Source organism: Coregonus clupeaformis, chromosome 37 (genome assembly GCF_020615455.1).
Source record: "Coregonus clupeaformis isolate EN_2021a chromosome 37, ASM2061545v1, whole genome shotgun sequence".
Lineage (NCBI taxonomy): Eukaryota > Metazoa > Chordata > Actinopteri > Salmoniformes > Salmonidae > Coregonus > Coregonus clupeaformis.
The window spans coordinates 7,155,901-7,173,881 of NC_059228.1; the positions used below are offsets into that span (position 1 = coordinate 7,155,901).

General features: G+C 41.2%; 1 protein-coding gene across 1 annotated transcript; it reads left to right on the top strand.

Moving 5' to 3' along the window:
- The first annotated feature begins 2,454 nt into the window (after positions 1-2,454).
- Positions 2,455-12,081, top strand: LOC121553617 (DENN domain-containing protein 10). The gene is made up of 11 exons (XM_041866872.2): positions 2,455-2,473; positions 3,521-3,569; positions 3,813-3,929; positions 8,466-8,662; positions 8,761-8,840; positions 8,949-9,097; positions 9,272-9,383; positions 10,291-10,391; positions 10,840-10,947; positions 11,161-11,255; positions 11,485-12,081. The coding sequence occupies exons 3-11, from the start codon at positions 3,884-3,886 to the stop codon at positions 11,650-11,652; spliced, it is 1,056 nt and encodes a 351-aa protein (XP_041722806.2). The 5' UTR covers positions 2,455-2,473; positions 3,521-3,569; positions 3,813-3,883; the 3' UTR covers positions 11,653-12,081.
- The last annotated feature ends 5,900 nt before the right edge of the window (positions 12,082-17,981 follow it).

Here is a 17,981-nt window from a genome sequence, read left to right on the forward strand (position 1 = left end):
TTAATAATTGCATAATAAAACAAGGCTACAACAACAATACACTGAAGTTATAGGCTATTTATTAAATCCGTTTGCCAGTTCCTAGTAGGCTACACAAGTGGCACAAATTGATTTGCAATGACTCCAGTGATAGTCATTTCAACATATTTATTGTATCAAATGGTAGCCTACAATGACATTTAAATCAATAGGCTACTTGATGGCCAACAGATGCAAATGTATCATTCTCCACATTTAATGTCAGTTTCATTGAAGACTTTTCCCAATAACAGAAGCACGCGAGGGAGTTACATAACATCTATTTAAAAGTTCCACTCCCGCATAATGACAAGTTAAATAGCCTACCTACAACTGGTATAAAGTTGTCAAGGCGTGCGCGTTTGCTGCTCTGTCTCCAGCCAATAGTGGACTATCGCATGCAGCGGTCTCTCTCAACACACACACACGCCACCTGCCCTCTCCACCACTCACTCAGCAACAGCCAGCCTCACTGCCTGATAGTCAGCAGCAACAGGTCACAATGGGAAGAATTTTTTTTTTCTATATATATTTTATATACATTTTCACCCGCAACATCGTTTTAAAAGTTGCCTAAATTCAGGATAAAACGAACATGGCAACCTTGCTCGTGAGCGGCCCACATCAGTGACGACATAAGTTCCCGTATGTACACGAAGAGCTTTTCATCGGTTTCTGTGTTTGATATTGTTTATGACTTTGTGGCTATTGGTGCGTTGATGACAACTGGGAGCTCGGAAAAATACGAGGTCAAATCATGACGTCAGTGATCTTCAGGTCTAGAAAGAGGTCCGAGTTCCCGAGTTGGAATTCCGAGTTGGATGATCGGTCAAAACTGTTTTTTCCAAGTTCCCAGTTGTCTTGAACAAACTGAAGTCGGATATTTCCGATTTCCCAGTTGTTTTGAACGCGGCATATAGACGCTAAGGACAACCGTTTCACTAAGGTCACGTGGGTCGTCCTTGGGTACCGATGATAAAATCAGCGCCAATAAGCGTCATTAACGGGTCCAAATCGCGCAAAAAGCTTCAAAATAAAAGTCCTTAGTTTACTTGAACACTCACAAATGGTAGTATATGTAGGCTGTATCAAGATGCCTTATTCTGTTTCATTGTTCCTACCCACCTCTTTTCATGCTAGTTTAGGAGGTATTAAGGCTTATTGTTGAGTGCTAGTGGTTATTTGTAAATCAAATCAAATCACATTTTATTTGCCACATGCGCCGAATACAACAGGTGTAGACATTACAGTGAAATGCTTACTTACAAGCCCTTAACCAACAATGCATTAAAACAATTAAAAACAATTAAAATAGAAAAAGTGTTGAGTAAAAAAATAAAAGCAAATAACTAAACAGCAGCAGTAAAGTAAAATAACAGTAGGGAGGCTATATACAGGGGGGTACCGGTGCAGAGTCAATGTGCGGGAGCACCGGCTAGTCGAGGTAATTGAGGTAATATGTACATGTGGGTAGAGTTAAAGTGACTATGCATAAATAATAAACAGAGTAGCAGCAGCATAAAAGAGGGGGATGGGGTGGGGGGGCAGTGCAAATAGTCCGGGTAGCCATGATTAGATGTTCAGAAGTCTTATGGCTTGGGGGTAGAAGCTGTTGAGAAGCCTTTTGGACCTAGACTTGGCGGCCCGTCAGGAAGTCCAGGATCCAGTTGCAGAGGGAGGTGTTTAGTCCCAGGATCCTTAGCTTAGTGATGAGCTTTGAGGGCACTATGGTGTTGAACACTGAGCTGTAGTCAATGAATAGCATTCTCACGTAGGTGTTCCTCTTGTCCAGGTGGGAAAGGGCAGTGTGGAGTGCAATAGAGATTGCATCATCTGTGGATCTGTTGGGGCGGTATGCAAATTGGAGTGGGTCTAGGGTTTCTGGGATAATGGTGTTGATGTGAGCCATGACCAGCCTTTCAAAGCACTTCATGGCTACAGACGTGAATGCTACGGGTCGGTAGTCATTTAGGCAGGTTACCTTAGTGTTCGTGGGCACAGGGACTATGGTGGTCTGCTTGAAACATGTTGGTATTACAGACTCAGTCAGGGACATGTTGAAAATGTCAGTGAAGACACTTGCCAGTTGGTCAGCACATGCTCGGAGTACACGTCCTGGTAATCCGTCTGGCCCTGCGGCCTTGTGAATGTTGCCAAGGTGGGTAAATTACATTTAAATAAAACATGCAATCAGTACATGTAATTATTTGAATAAGGGGACATCGAAATGTGTATTAAACACAATGCTTTTACAATGTTAAATATACATGAGTTGAAAACGAATGAATGATTGAAAGTTCAATATTGTTCATTTAAATTATATCTGTAATAATAGTTTAATTTTCATTCCACTCGATGGCACTGTCCTCCATCCTGCTCCTATCCAGGAAGGTCCTGCATCTTTGTCATTGCAGGTTTCCAGATGTGTCCTAAAGGGGAAATAACAATAGCTCAAGTGAGTTAGATTTTCATTTTACTCACATTTTAGTTTTTGTTAAATAAAATAAATAAATCCTAGGCCAAAAATAACATGAAACACTGAATCGATGAAGCATTTGTTCATAAGGCACAATTAATATTAAATTAATATGCCATTTAGTAGACGCTTTTATCCAAAGCGACTTACAGTCATGCGTGCATACATTTTTGTGTATGGGTGGTCCCGGGGATCGAACCCACTACCTTGGCGTTACAAGCGCCGTGCTCTACCAGCTGAGCTACAGAGGACCACAATCATGAAATAAACAGTGGGGATTAAGTCATTTGGTAAGGTTCAGTGCTATCCAGCATTCTTGGGACATCCCTAACCTAACCCTTATGTTAACCAACTTCAATGGGGGGTAGGGACGTCCCAAGGATCCCAGATAGCATGGACCATTTGGTAAGCATGGGCTCACCTTGGAAGTAGGTGACACTTTTAACCCTCAGTTCCAGGGTAGCGTCCTCCTCACATAAAAACACAGTCTGGGGTCTCTGCTGGAAGGCAGACACTGTCATGTGGTTCACCGCTTCCTCTATGGCCTTGTACAGGGCAAACACTGTGGCCCGTCCAAAGTTATCCCTGGACCGGGCCAATGTGAAAATGCTATCTTCAAAACATGTTTAAATCCTGTTCTGTTACGTGTTGACAGTAGTTAAAAACCACTAATACTTCCAGCAACAGTGTTGGTATTGTGTTGTTGTTGTTTTTTTACAGGGGACTATAATGGAAAGCATCATCATTAGGCTATAGTTAAAAAAAATAATAATACAGTAAATCGATCTTTGTTAATTTATCTTAATAATATATTGTTTGTATTTTCAAATGTTTAGTAACTTTAAACTATACGTTTTGTGATTTTAAAATCTGTAAAACGTCCTGTAACAGTCAAGTAACAGTTTTTCATGGGACTTTTATTTTGAATATTTGCCGTATGATCACATGACCTTAATGGCGCTAGGTTCACAATGCTTGTGTGTTTTGAAAGCATCAATGTTAGCTAATCATTTATACATTTTATAGATTCGCTAAATCCAGACGATAATAATCGCAGATCTGGGCCAGACACACGGTAACTGTACTTTCATCAATTTAGCGTGTCCTATACTGTAGCTAGCTAGTTGCCTAAGACTAACGTTATCAGCAAACTGTGCATGACTTCTCAAATCAAATGTTATCAGTCGAACTACTTGTAGCTAATCATTCATTGTGGCTAATTTGTTGATATCGGTATAACCGCTAACTTGCTAGAGCTAATGAACATGTTTTATCATAGCTTTTGCTCATCTTTCTTGCTCCTCCCATCTCCAAACAGTCAGGAACAGCTAGCTGTTCATGAGTCCCTAATTGTCAACTCCCGACAGTACGACAGAATTGTGATGGGATATGGCGGCACCAGAAACTCAGCTCATGTTAAGCGTTGGATTAATTGGTAAGAAAATAAATACCGTTCCCTTTTTCTAATTATTTTTACCCTGCTTTTTTGGTTGATGCATGCCAAGTTTGCTCCTGTTTGGCTTTAACCGGCATCACATGATATCAACAAAGATTTTTTATAACTAACCCAAGATAGTCCACAGCCTGTCGTTTCCAATGGGAGCAAATTAATCATAGAGGGCAAAACAAGGTGGGCAGAGCCAAGCCCGAGCTAGCGAGATTCTATTGGCGCGTTCTAGCATGTATTTGCATATTTCCGTTAGGGAACGCAATAACTAAATTCGCCCTTGCATTCCTTCTAAAGAACTACATTTTTAGAAACTTTGGCAAAGGGTAAAGTCTACAAAACGTGGTCCACCCTGTTCGTAACAGATTCTAATTTAGGAAACAGAAAGCTGTATTAAGATCAAATGTTTCACTGATGGAAAAATTTGCTAAATGTTAGCCAAAATCCATCTCACTCCATCTTCTCCCAATGCCGGCCACTGGGCTTCCTCTCATCACCATATTTGGTAGTGATAGGAAACGCCAACCAGATGCTTCACATTTATACAGTTGAAGTCGGAAGTTTACATACACTTAGGTTGGAGTCATTTAAAACTCTTTTTTTAACCACTCCACACATTTCTTGTTAAAAAACTATAGTTTTGGCAAGTCGGTTAGAACATCTACTTTGTGCATGACAGCTACTTTGTGCATAACATAAGTAATTTTTCCAACAATTGTTTACAGACAGATTATTTCACTTATAATTCACGGTATCACAATTCCAGTGGGTCAGAAGTTTACATACACTAAGTTGACTGTGCTTTTAAACAGCTTGGAAAATTCCAGAAAATGATGTCATCAATCAATCAATCAATTTTATTTTATATAGCCCTTCGTACATCAGCTAATATCTCGAAGTGCTGTACAGAAACCCAGCCTAAAACCCCAAACAGCTAGTAATGCAGGTGTAGAAGCACGGTGGCTAGGAAAAACTCCCTAGAAAGGCCAAAACCTAGGAAGAAACCTAGAGAGGAACCAGGCTATGAGGGGTGGCCAGTCCTCTTCTGGCTGTGCCGGGTGGAGATTATAACAGAACCATGCCAAGATGTTCAAAAATGTTCATAAGTGACAAGCATGGTCAAATAATAATCAGGAATAAATCTCAGTTGGCTTTTCATAGCCGATCATTAAGAGTTGAAAACAGCAGGTCTGGGACAGGTAGGGGTTCCATAACCGCAGGCAGAACAGTTGAAACTGGAATAGCAGCAAGGCCAGGCGGACTGGGGACAGCAAGGAGTCACCACGGCCGGTAGTCCCGACGTATGGTCCTAGGGCTCAGGTCTCTCAGTTGGCTTTTCATAGCCGATCATTAAGAGTTGAAAACAGCAGGTCTGGGACAGGTAGGGGTTTCGAATCGCAGGCAGAACAGTTGAAACTGGAATAGCAGCAAGGCCAGGCGGACTGGGGACAGCAAGGTGTCAGCATGCCCGGTAGTCCTGACGTATGGTCCTAGGGCTCAGGTTCTCAGAGAGAAAGAGAGAACGAGAGAATTAGAGAGAGCATACTTAAATTCACACAGGACACTGGATAAGACAGGAGAAGTACTCCAGGTATAACCAACTAACCCCAGCCCCCCGACACATAAACTACTGCAGCATAAATACTGGAGGCTGAGACAGGAGCGGTCCGGAGACACTGTGGCCCCATCCGAAGAAACCCCGGACAGGGCCAAACAGGAAGGATATAACCCCACCCACTCTGCCAAAGCACAGCCCCCGCACCACTAGAGGGATATCCTCAACCACCAACTTACAATCCTGAGACAAGGCCGAGTATAGCCCACAGAGGTCTCCACCACAGCACAAACCAAGGGGGGCGCCAACCCAGACAGGAAGATCACGTCAGTAACTCAACCCACTCAAGTGACGCACCCCTCCTAGGGACGGCATGAAAGAGCACCAGCAAGCCAGTGACTCAGCCCTGTAACAGGGTTAGAGGCAGAGAACCCCAGTGGAGAGAGGGGAACCGGCCTGGCAGAGACAGCAAGGGCTGTTCGTTGCTCCAGAGCCTTTCCGTTCACCTTCACACTCCTGGGCCAGACTACACTCAATCATATGACCTACTGAAGAGATAAGTCTTCAGTAAAGACTTAAAGGTTGAGACCGAGTCTGCGTCTCTCACATGGGTAGGCAGACTGTTCCATAAAAATGGAGATCTATAGGAGAAAGCCCTGCCTCCCGCTGTTTGCTTAGAAATTCTAGGGACAATTAGGAGGCCTGCGTCTTGTGACCGTAGCGTACGTATTGGTATGTACGGCAGGACCAACTCGGAAAGATAGGTAGGAGCAAGCCCATGTAACGCTTTATAGGTTAACAGTAAAACCTTGAAATCAGCCCTTGCCTTAACAGGAAGCCAGTGTAGGGAAGCTAGCACTGGAGTAATATGATCAAATTTCTTGGTTCTAGTCAGGATTCTAGCAGCCGTATTTAGCACTAACTGAAGTTTATTTAGTGCTTTATCCGGGTAGCCGGAAAGTAGAGCATTGCAGTAGTCTAACCTAGAAGTAACAAATGCATGGATTAATTTTTCTGCATCATTTTTGGACAGAAAATTTCTGATTTTTGCAATGTTACGTAGATGGAAAAAAGCTGTCCTTGAAACAGTCTTGATATGTTCGTCAAAAAGAGAGATCAGGGTCAAGAGTAACGCCGAGGTCCTTCACAGTTTTATTTGAGACGACTTTACAACCATCAAGATGAATTGTCAGATTTAACAGAAGATCTCTTTGTTTCTTGGGACCTAGAACAAGCATCTCTGTTTTGTCCGAGTTTAAAAGTAGAAAGTTTTCAGCCATCCACTTCCTTATGTCTGAAACACAGGCTTCTAGCGAGGGCAATTTTGGGGCTTCACCATGTTTCATTGAAATGTACAGCTGTGTGTCATCCGCATAGCAGTGAAAGTTAACATTATGTTTTCGAATAACATCCCCAAGAGGTAAAATATATAGTGAAAACAATAGTGGTCCTAAAACGGAACCTTGAGGAACACCGAAATGTACAGTTGATTTGTCGGAGGACAGACCATTCACAGAGACAAACTGATATCTTTCCGACAGGTAAGATCTAAACCAGGCCAGAACTTGTCCGTGTAGACCAATTTGGGTTTCCAGTCTCTCCAAAAGAATGTGGTCATGGCTTTAGAAGCTTCTGATAGGTTAATTTACATCATTTGAGTCAATTGGAGGTGTACCTGTGGATATATTTCAAGGCCTACCTTCAAACTCTGTGCCTCTTTGCTTGACATCATGGGAAAATCAAAAGAAATCAGCCAAGACCTCAGAAAACTAATTGTAGACCTCCACAAGTCTGGTTCATCCTTGGGAGCAATTTCCAAACGCCTGAAGGTACCATGTTCATTTGTACAAACAATAATACGCAAGTATAAACACCATGGGACCACGCAGCTGTCATACCGCTCAGGAAGGAGACGCGTTCTGTCTCCTAGAGATGAACATACTTTGGTGCGAAAAGTGCAAATCAATCCCAGAACAACAGCAAAGGACCTTGTGAAGATGCTGGAGGAAACAGGTACAAAAGTATCTATATCCACAGTAAAATTAGTCCTATATCGACATAACCTGAAAGGCCGCTCAGCAAGGAAGAAGCCACTGCTCCAAAACCGCCATAAAAAAGCCAGACTACGGTTTGCAACTGCACATGGGGACAAAGATCGTACTTTTTGTGAAGCACGGGGGTGGCAGCATCATGCTGTGGGGGTGCTTTGCTGCAGGAGGGACTGGTGCACTTCACAAAATAGATGGCATCATGAGGAATGGACAATGACCCCAAGCATACTTCCAAAGTTGTGGCAAAATGGCTTAAGGACAACAAAGTCAAGCTATTGGAGTGGCCATCACAAAGCCCTCACCTCAATCCTATAGAACATTTGTGGGCAGAACTGAAAAAGCGTGTGTGAGCAAGGAGGCCTACAAACCTGACTCAGTTACACCAGCTCTGTCAGGAGGAATGGGCCAAAATTCACCCAACTTATTATGGGAAGCTTGTGGAAGGCTACCCAAAACGTTTGACCCATGTTAAACAATTTAAAGGCAATGCTACCAAATACTAATTGAGTGTATGTACACTTCTGACCCACTGGGAATGTGATGAAAGAAATACAAGCTGAAATAAATCATTCGCTTTACTATTATTCTGACATTTAACATTCTTAATATAAAGTGGTGATCCTAACTGACCTAAGACAGATAATTTTTACTAGGATTAAATGTCAGGAATTGTGAAAAACTGAGTTAAAATGTATTTGGCTAAGGTGTATGTAAACTTCCGACTTCAACTGTACATCCAGGGAAATATGTCTCATTGTTCTATCTGTGATATCAATGTGATGAAGTATTTGACCATCTTTTGATTTTACTCCCTGTAAGCATGAGAACAGTTCAATTTCGTTAAAGATCTGGTAATATTGATAATAATGAGTTGTGATAGCAATACGACACAGGATTCTCATGTTCTTCCCCACACAGAGAAAGACATGAATGCGGACACCTTGTGGGTGTGGTGCTATCCCTCAGTCAGTGCTGAGTTTCGGGAGGTCCTGCTCAGTAAGTGCTGTCTCAGACAGGACAGCCATGGTTTGCACACTTTTGTGTTCGGCCAGTTCTGCCGTACCTGGTACTACATATCCACTGTAGAGGTGCAGGAACCCACCACCCTAAAGAAGGTACAGTTACTTTTGAAATTCTTCATTCATTGAAATAATTGTAACTTGTAGGTCTAATGAGAAGGTAAATTATATTGCTCGTATTTCTCTCCTTTTAGGTCACACATTTTTCAATAGTTGTCACAGCAAAGGACTTCAACCCTGAGAAGTATGCAGCATTCAGTCGAGTACTATGCAGGTACAGCATACTACACTAATGCATCCCCATGGCTAAATGTCTGCTTATTTAATACTTCCCCAAAATGTATTTCTTCATTCATTTCTTCATGTGTATTTTATCATTCAGGATGTACATTAAACATGGGAGCCCAGTGAAAATGATGGAGGGTTACATTGCAGTCCTCACCAAAGGCATCTGCCAGAGTGATGAGAATGGCTCCTTTCTCATCAAGGACTACGATGTCAGGAAGGCGTATTTAGCAGGCTCAGTGAAAGGTTACACATGTACAAATATACAACACTTATTACAGTATAAGGACATGATTGTTCATACAAGGTGCTTGACACTATCCAGTTTCCTTATTGGCATGCAAAGAAGCATGTCCATGAAGAAGCTGATCCCATTTGATTAACAGGATTAGGTAGACTATCTTGTGATTACGGTTTCAGATGTGGTGTCCCAGTTTGGGATGGAGACCATCATCCTGTACACAGCCCTTATGCTAAAGAAGAGGGTTGTGGTCCATCACCCTCGGGTTGAAGCACTGTTGGAGTTCACAAGGTGACTATGGCAATAGAGAAAATGCACCGAAGAAAATGCGGCTGAAGATGTAACATGCGTTTCCCAAAACACAACCACCGCGCAGAGATAGAGAGTTCGCTAAGTGATGGGATCGAAAGAAACACCGCTGCTCTCGGATCAGCGTTCTCCCTTTCAAATCTTACCTTAACATTAGAATTATTCCACAATACTGATGACAGATCAGCTCCTATGAGATATTATCACCTATCTCTACAAATATTGAGGCGGCTTATTCTAATGCTTATCCTATATGCACTAAATTAAGATTTGACACATCATTGCGCACATGTAGGCAACCCTCATGATGTATATTGAGGCAAAAATAACAGACAGTAGCGTACAAATAGCTAAATAAAACTCAATTGAATTAACAAGAAATGTATTTCAATATCATTGAAATATATAGTGCCTATACTGAATTTATCTTTTAGTACAGTCATCTCGGTTTTTATTTGAAGCATCTTATATCCTTCGCTTGTTTGTATCAGTTGCAAAGACATTGGCAACTTTGTATTTGTAGTCACAATCGGTCTGAAGTAATCAGCGGTTACAGAAAGACAGATAAACATCTTGACACGGAAGGGCAAAAAAGCATCAAATGACTCACTTAGCTGTTCTACTAGTGGTCTGATGCAGTCGTTAAATAACAAGCCTTTTCAAGTGCAACTTTAGTAACGGTGGTTTTGGTAAACAGCTCTGAGATTTAACAATGCTCCTACGAAGGTTCTAACGATGAACTTTTCCTTAAGATGCTTTTGGGAAACTGGGCCCAGACCTCTGACTGTTCATGGACTTCATTGTAGAAGTGGATTACAATTTATGTTTTTGAGAGAACATTATAATCATTATATCAAATGTATGATTTGATTGTATTTTTCCTTCCTAGAGCTCTTCCAGCTCTGACATGGCACCGGAAAGACTGGTCCATTCTGTACCCTTATGTCCACCTGACTGACAGTGAGCTAGAGAATCTCAGGACATGCACTGGTGAGGATGTCTGGTTCATTAGATCCACATTAAAGCAAACTGATTCAGACTTGGGTCGTGTTCATTAAACACCAAAGAGAAGAACATGGACTGTAACAGGGAGGGACTTCCTTAACCTGTCCAATAGAATACATTCCTTTTCTGTTGCAACATGTTTTAAATGTTTTCCTTTGCGTGTCCTAATGAACACAACCCAGATATTGAACGGATCCCCATTGTCTCCCAACAGTCAGTTCTACACACACACACACACAGACACACACACAGGAAGACTCATTCAATAATTGACTTGCAGTAAATGTATTTACTTGCCTGTTGTTTTGAAAATATGTTCCTCTAAGATTCTCAACCTAGAGTTCAGTGAGTACCCCCATCTGCACTGTCCCTGAAAAGCCTTATGGTGAAGAAATGAATATTTGATTCACCCATATGCTCACTGTCTCTGCAGGATATGTTGCAGGATTTGTTGATCCAGAAGTGAGCAACAGATCGGACTTGTTTGATGTGTATGTAAACCTCCCAGATAGTGAGATTACCGTATCCCAGAGTGCCAAAGGTGGGTGTCTCAATTCGAATCTCCTTCCTATTACTGTAAAAGACAGTCTGTTCAAAGTGAAGAATGCTCTGTATCTAAAAAATGTAACTGAAGGAAGAGAAACCTTGCTACCTAGTCCTCCCTCATTATCCCAATGCAAGCATCCACAATTTCTTAAACAATATGACATCTATCTATCTATCTACTGTATCTATCTATCTCTATACACCAAAGAGGCCATGGCTATGGGAAAGCTGCACAAAGACATTGGGCTCGTCATTGTCCAGTCTGCAGAGGATCCTGATAGAACAGATGGGCAGGTTATCAAGGTGAGAGTTGAAAGCACACATCCTTACCATTAATTATTCTGTGATCAGAGAAGGTGTGCGGTATGTATTTTCAAAGATTTTCAGTGTAAAAAACAAGATTTACAGTGTAAAAAACAAGATGTACAGTGTTTATACAGTAAAAAATTAAAAGTAATACATTGTGCTAAATACTTGGATACTTATAATAACAATCATTAAAAAAGCTGTCTGTTTGCTATGATGTTTTCAGGACATTTCCATAAAGACGAGGGAGATCCTTGCTAACTTGACGTCATTAGCCGAGGAATGTGAGAACTCTAAAATCACCCTCGAGACCTTAAAGCAGCATCACTTCCCGCCTGCTACGGAGAACTTCCTGTTCCACTTGGCAGCTGCTGAGCAGCTCCTCAAGATATGACCCTTGACCTCCTACATCGTGTAACATGCCATGTGGTGTGAGGACACTGAATATTAGCATGGGCATTCATCTATGTAATTATACATATAGTGGCATGTTAAGGAGAATGGGAAGAACTCGGGTATCACACACTATTGCATTCCTGACTCTTAACAATACTAACAAAGCCTACTTTTTACAATGTAACAGTCAAATGAGATATACAGACATTGTCTTGTTTTGACAATAATACAATAACAGCATTTACATGGCATTCCATAGTTCAGCAATTCAATAGTTTATTTTAAGACCGTTAACAGATTCATTTGAGTTCTCAAGAACCTTGATTTATCCTGTTAGATTTCAGAATTTAAAGAAACAGATCTAAGGCAAATATGAGAAATATGTATACTGAACAGAAATATACAATAAATGCAACAATTTCAAAGATTTTACTGAGTTACAGTTCATGTAAGGAAATCAGTCAATTGAAATAAATTCATTAAGCCTTAATCTATGGATGTCATATGACTGGGAATACAGATATGCATCTGTTGGTCAGAGATACCTTAAAAAAAGGGTAGGGGTGTGGATCAGAAAACCAGTCAGTATCTGTTGTGACCACCATTTGCAGCGCGACACATCTCCTTCGCATAGAGTTGATCAGGCTATTGATTGTGGCCTGTGGAATGTTGTCCCACTCCTCTTCAATGGCTGTGGAAGTTGTTGGTTAATGGCGGGAACTGGAACACGCTGTCGTACACGTCAATCCAGAGCATCCCATTCATGCTCAATGGGTGACATGTCTGGTGAGTATGGAGGCCATGGAAGAACTGGGACATTTTCAGCCTCCAGGAATTGTGTACAGATTCTTGCGACATGGGGCCGTGCATTATCATGCTGAAACATGAGGCGATGGCGGCGGATGAATGGCACGACAATGGTCCTCAGGATCTCGTCACTGTATCTCTGTGCATTCAAATTGCCATTGATAAAATGCAATTGTGTTCATTGTCCGCAGCTTATGCCTGCCTATACCATAACACCACCAGCACCATGGGGCACTCTGTTAACAAGGTTGACATCAGCAAACTGATCGCCCACATGACGCTATACACGAAATCTGCAGTTGTGAGGCCGTTTGGATGTACTACCAAATTCTCTAAAACATGCATGCTCCCTCAACTTGAGACATCTGTGGCATTGTGTTGTGTGACAAATCTGCACTTTTTAGAGTAGCCTTTTATTGTCCCCAGCATAAGGTGCACCTGTGTAATGTTCATGCTGTTTAATCAGCTTTTTGATATGCCACACCTGCCAGGTGGATGGATTATCTTGGTGTTGTGTAAATTACCACCAGCGACACCTGAAGTAAACATTAAATGCATCATTCTTGATTATCAAGCTGGAGAGGTTCCAACAAACTTAAAGCACCATAGTACACGTCAGTTGGGAGCTCTGCTGGGGCAGTCCCGTTAGTTCTTTTATATACTGCTTACACAGACAAGTTATATTTGCATGATTTACATTATTCATAATTCATCATTAACGTTTGGTTCCTGCATGTGACCTACCAATACCTCACGAGATTTCTTCTCTCCAAGCTGAGACCTTGAAACTGAGATTTCCCTTTTGGTTCCCAGAACAATGTTCTGGGCGTACTGCCAATTGGTCTGAGGAGGAGGTCACAGTCACCTGCATGAACCAAGATAGAGGGAGAGGAGATGCTGTGTACAATTCAATGCTATCTCTTCAGACAAAAAAAATTCCCCTCACATTGGCAAAGGAGAAATGCTCACTAACAGGGATTTTAGATAGATCTTTTGAGAAATAAGCTTTTTGTGTGTCTGGAACATTTCTGGGATCTTTTATTTCAGCTCTTGAAACATGGGACCAACACTTTGCATGTTGCATTTATATTTTTGTTCAATGTAGTTTCTTATTGTAAATGTAATTTTATCAGTTAACTTAATCCTTAAGAGTCTATTGACGCTCCCATGAGGCAATTTATTTAACATAAATAAATAAAGCAAAAACTTCCCATCAAAAGTGGCAGAGCTACAGTCCTATATGTCAGACCAGTCTTCTCACAAAAATGTATGTAGCGTCTATGGATGATTTTCTAGTACATATGTTGTAGAATGAAATGCCTATATACTTTAAATGCTTCTGGATTAAGAACCAAATAAAGGGTTAAAACAGAGCAGAGACATTTCTTTAGTGCAAACGCTGTGCTTCTGATAATGGATGATTCCCACTAAATCCCTGCAGCTGGTCTGGGTATGTCATTGAAATGTGATGTAGATAAAGCTTCTCGTTGTAGCTGTGTGGAGATTGGAGTAACAATGGAACTAGTGTTGTCACTTGTTTGTGCTTATGACCTGACACACATAGTCACATGCACATAGTCACAAGGAAAAACCATAGTGGCTTAAGGTCCATGGACGATGGCTGTTGGGACAGGCTTAAATGTATGTGGTTGAGAATGGGTGATGGACATGACATGACATGTTTTATAATGTGTTATGAAATGATAAGGGTAAAACAGAATGAACATGATTGATACTTTGTACTCCAGATGCATGCCTGGATAGTGAATATAGTCAATACAGAGTGTGATTGTTCTTTAACATACGTATGTATATAATTATTTGAGTCACGCCACCATTATAATGAGATAAGTGACAGAGGCCCCAATTAGAGAAGCGCACATAGCCCTTGTGAGTAAACAACATGTGACACCGAAGGATGTTAATCATGTACATAACTGTGTAGGTTGTATAAGCATGACTATGCTTTTGTGTCTGTATAAAAGCAGCGCACCGAATCAGGGAAAACAGATGTTCTGCAGATCATCTTGGCTTTCGTTGCTTCGTGTAATAAAAGTATATTTTCATTCTACAAAAACTCTGGAAGAACTTTTGATTTTTAACAAGTATAGTGATAATTATCCACGACACGTCTGAACGGTTTGGCCTACTAACTAATATAACCACTCTATGGCACAGGAGGCTGCTGAGGGGAGAACGGCACATAATAATGGTCGGAATGGCGCAAATGTAATGACATCAAACACCTGGAAACCATGTGTTTGATGTATTTGATACCATTCCACTGATTCCACTCCAGTCATTACCATGAGCCCGTTCTCCCCAATTATGGTGCCACCAATATCTATGCTCTATGGAATGATGACTCTCACGAACATGATGGTGTTCTCCGTTTTTCTCTATGACCTACAAATGTCACGGGACTTGTCTGAAGGTAACCCAGTTCTGGCAAAAAAAAATTATGGAAGTATGGAGGTAGTTTTGTCTCCCCCCCCAAAAAAATTTTTTTTGGGGGGGGGTTAAATATGTGTACAAAAAAATATATATATATTTCCTGAGCTTTCTTACATCTCCTAGATATAGCACAGACACTTCAACCTTATTCCTTATGATTATATATTTTTCGACTGTGTTTTGCCAATTCTGAATGTGTTATTCAATGCATTTCTACGGGCTGTAGTAGGAAAGGCTAAATTCTATATTTTATTTAATTTTTTGGGGATACAGTGGGGAAAAAAAGTATTTAGTCAGCCACCAACTGTGCAAGTTCTCCCACTTACAAAGATGAGAGAGGCCTGTAATTTTCATCATAGGTACACGTCAACTATGACAGACAAAATGAGATTTTTTTTCTCCAGAAAATCACATTGTAGGATTTTTAATGAATTTATTTGCAAATTATGGTGGAAAATAAGTATTTGGTCACCTACAAACAAGCAAGATTTCTGGCTCTCACAGACCTGTAACTTCTTCTTTAAGAGGCTCCTCTGTCCTCCACTCGTTACCTGTATTAATGGCACCTGTTTGAACTTGTTATCAGTATAAAATACACCTGTCCACAACCTCAAACAGTCACACTCCAAACTCCACTATGGCCAAGACCAAAGAGCTGTCAAAGGACACCAGAAACAAAATTGTAGACCTGCACCAGGCTGGGAAGACTGAATCTGCAATAGGTAAGCAGCTTGGTTTGAAGAAATCAACTGTGGGAGCAATTATTAGGAAATGGAAGACATACAAGACCACTGATAATCTCCCTCGATCTGGGTCTCCACGCAAGATCTCACCCCGTGGGGTCAAAATGATCACAAGAACGGTGAGCAAAAATCCCAGAACCACACGGGGGGACCTAGTGAATGACCTGCAGAGAGCTGGGACCAAAGTAACAAAGCCTACCATCAGTAACACACTACGCCGCCAGGGACTCAAATCCTGCAGTGCCAGACGTGTCCCCCTGCTTAAGCCAGTACATGTCCAGGCCCGTCTGAAGTTTGCTAGAGTGCATTTGGATGATCCAGAAGAGGATTGGGAGAATGTCATATGGTCAGATGAAACCAAAATATAACTTTTTGGTAAAAACTCAACTCGTCGTGTTTGGAGGACAAAGAATGCTGAGTTGCATCCAAAGAACACCATACCTACTGTGAAGCATGGGGGTGGAAACATCATGCTTTGGGGCTGTTTTTCTGCAAAGGGACCAGGACGACTGATCCGTGTAAAGGAAAGAATGAATGGGGCCATGTATCGTGAGATTTTGAGTGAAAACCTCCTTCCATCAGCAAGGGCATTGAAGATGAAACGTGGCTGGGTCTTTCAGCATGACAATGATCCCAAACACACCGCCCGGGCAACGAAGGAGTGGCTTCGTAAGAAGCATTTCAAGGTCCTGGAGTGGCCTAGCCAGTCTCCAGATCTCAACCCCATAGAAAATCTTTGGAGGGAGTTGAAAGTCTGTGTTGCCCAGCGACAGCCCCAAAATATCACTGCTCTAGAGGAGATCTGCATGGAGGAATGGGACAAAATACCAGCAACAGTGTGTGAAAACCTTGTGAAGACTTACAGAAAACGTTTGACCTGTGTCATTGCCAACAAAGGGTATATAAAAGTATTGAGAAACTTTTGTTATTGACCAAATACTTATTTTCCACCATAATTTGCAAATAAATTCATAAAAACATTCTACAATGTGATTTTCTGGATTTTTTTTTCTCATTTTGTCTGTCATAGTTGACGTGTACCTATGATGAAAATTTCAGGCCTCTCATCTTTTTAAGTGGGAGAACTTGCACAATTGGTGGCTGACTAAATACTTTTTTCCCTCACTGTATAAATATATATATATAACAAATGAAAATTAAAAATATACTCTAAAAATGAAACATTTTAGAAAAATATTTTTAAAAAATGTGTAAAGTGGTTGTCCCACTGGCTATCATAAGGTGAATGCACCAATTTGTAAGTCGCTCTGGATAAGAGCGTCTGCTAAATGACGTAAATGTAATCTTACAGATCGGCCCCAAAGGTCTCTGCGTCTGGAAATGGAAGTCTCAGCCCACAGTGAAGCATGTGATGCTGTCAGGTGACTTTTTTTTGGCCGCAAACATTTTGCTGTCTGGGAATAATTACTCAAAAGTGTGGCTTCCTTTTAACAGGAACTTCTAAGTGTATTTGCAGTGTATTGTAAACCATCCAATCTCCTTTCTCTAAACCATTGAGGGAGGTGATGCACAACCTTATTTGTTCTGTTGTACTCAGATTGCAAGATCTGTGACCTTACTAATTGTCCTTGAAAGTACATTTGTTATATTTTATAACACAACGCATACTCTCAAATTATGTTGATTTATAGCTATATAAGACTGTATAAAAAAAAATAAGCAAAACGTTGGAGTGTCTACTCACTAAAAACTAAGAAGACATGTAGATACATTCCGGACCTCCAATGCAAGATTTTGAGGAAGCGGTTGTAATCTGGTGGCTGGATGCCAAGGAGAAGAACCCTAAGGCCTGAAGACCCTAGAAGACTTGGACTCCTACCCCCTATTCCTCCACCAACAACTGAGGAACTTGTGCAATCACAAGTGAGAAGAGGCCTAGGTATGTAGAAAACTGAAGGCAGGAATATCAGGTAGAATTGCATCAGACATCAGCATGAGTAATAACAAAGCCTGTAGGAGATGATATATATGCAGTCAATGAATAGTTGTCTTTTTATACTTTCACGGTATCGGTACACTAAACCTCCACATTCCTCATTCTTTCCCTCCCCCTAGAGTTGGGTGAACCTCGAGACCATGCAGGAGCTCCAGAAACAACCTCCAGCTCAGTAACCCTGTGAGTAACCCAGGTAACGACCCACATACATACAAACCGTTTTACATGCAGTACATTACATTTTACATTTACATTTTAGTCATTTAGCAGACGCTCTTATCCAGAGCGACTTACAGTTTGTGAGTGCATACATTTTCATACTGGCCCCCCGTGGGAAACCCACAACCCTGGTGTTGCAAACGCCAT

What these genes read in the sequence shown, in the direction of transcription:
- LOC121553617 (XM_041866872.2), top strand. Translation starts at nt 3,884, where the DNA reads ATGGCGGCACCAGAAACTCAGCTCATGTTAAGCGTTGGATTAATTG. An exon ending in AACCCACCACCCTAAAGAAG is followed by an intron (nt 8,663 to 8,760) that starts GTACAGTTACTT and finishes CTCTCCTTTTAG; the next exon opens with GTCACACATTTTTCAATAGT. An exon ending in GCACTGTTGGAGTTCACAAG is followed by an intron (nt 9,384 to 10,290) that starts GTGACTATGGCA and finishes TTTCCTTCCTAG; the next exon opens with AGCTCTTCCAGCTCTGACAT.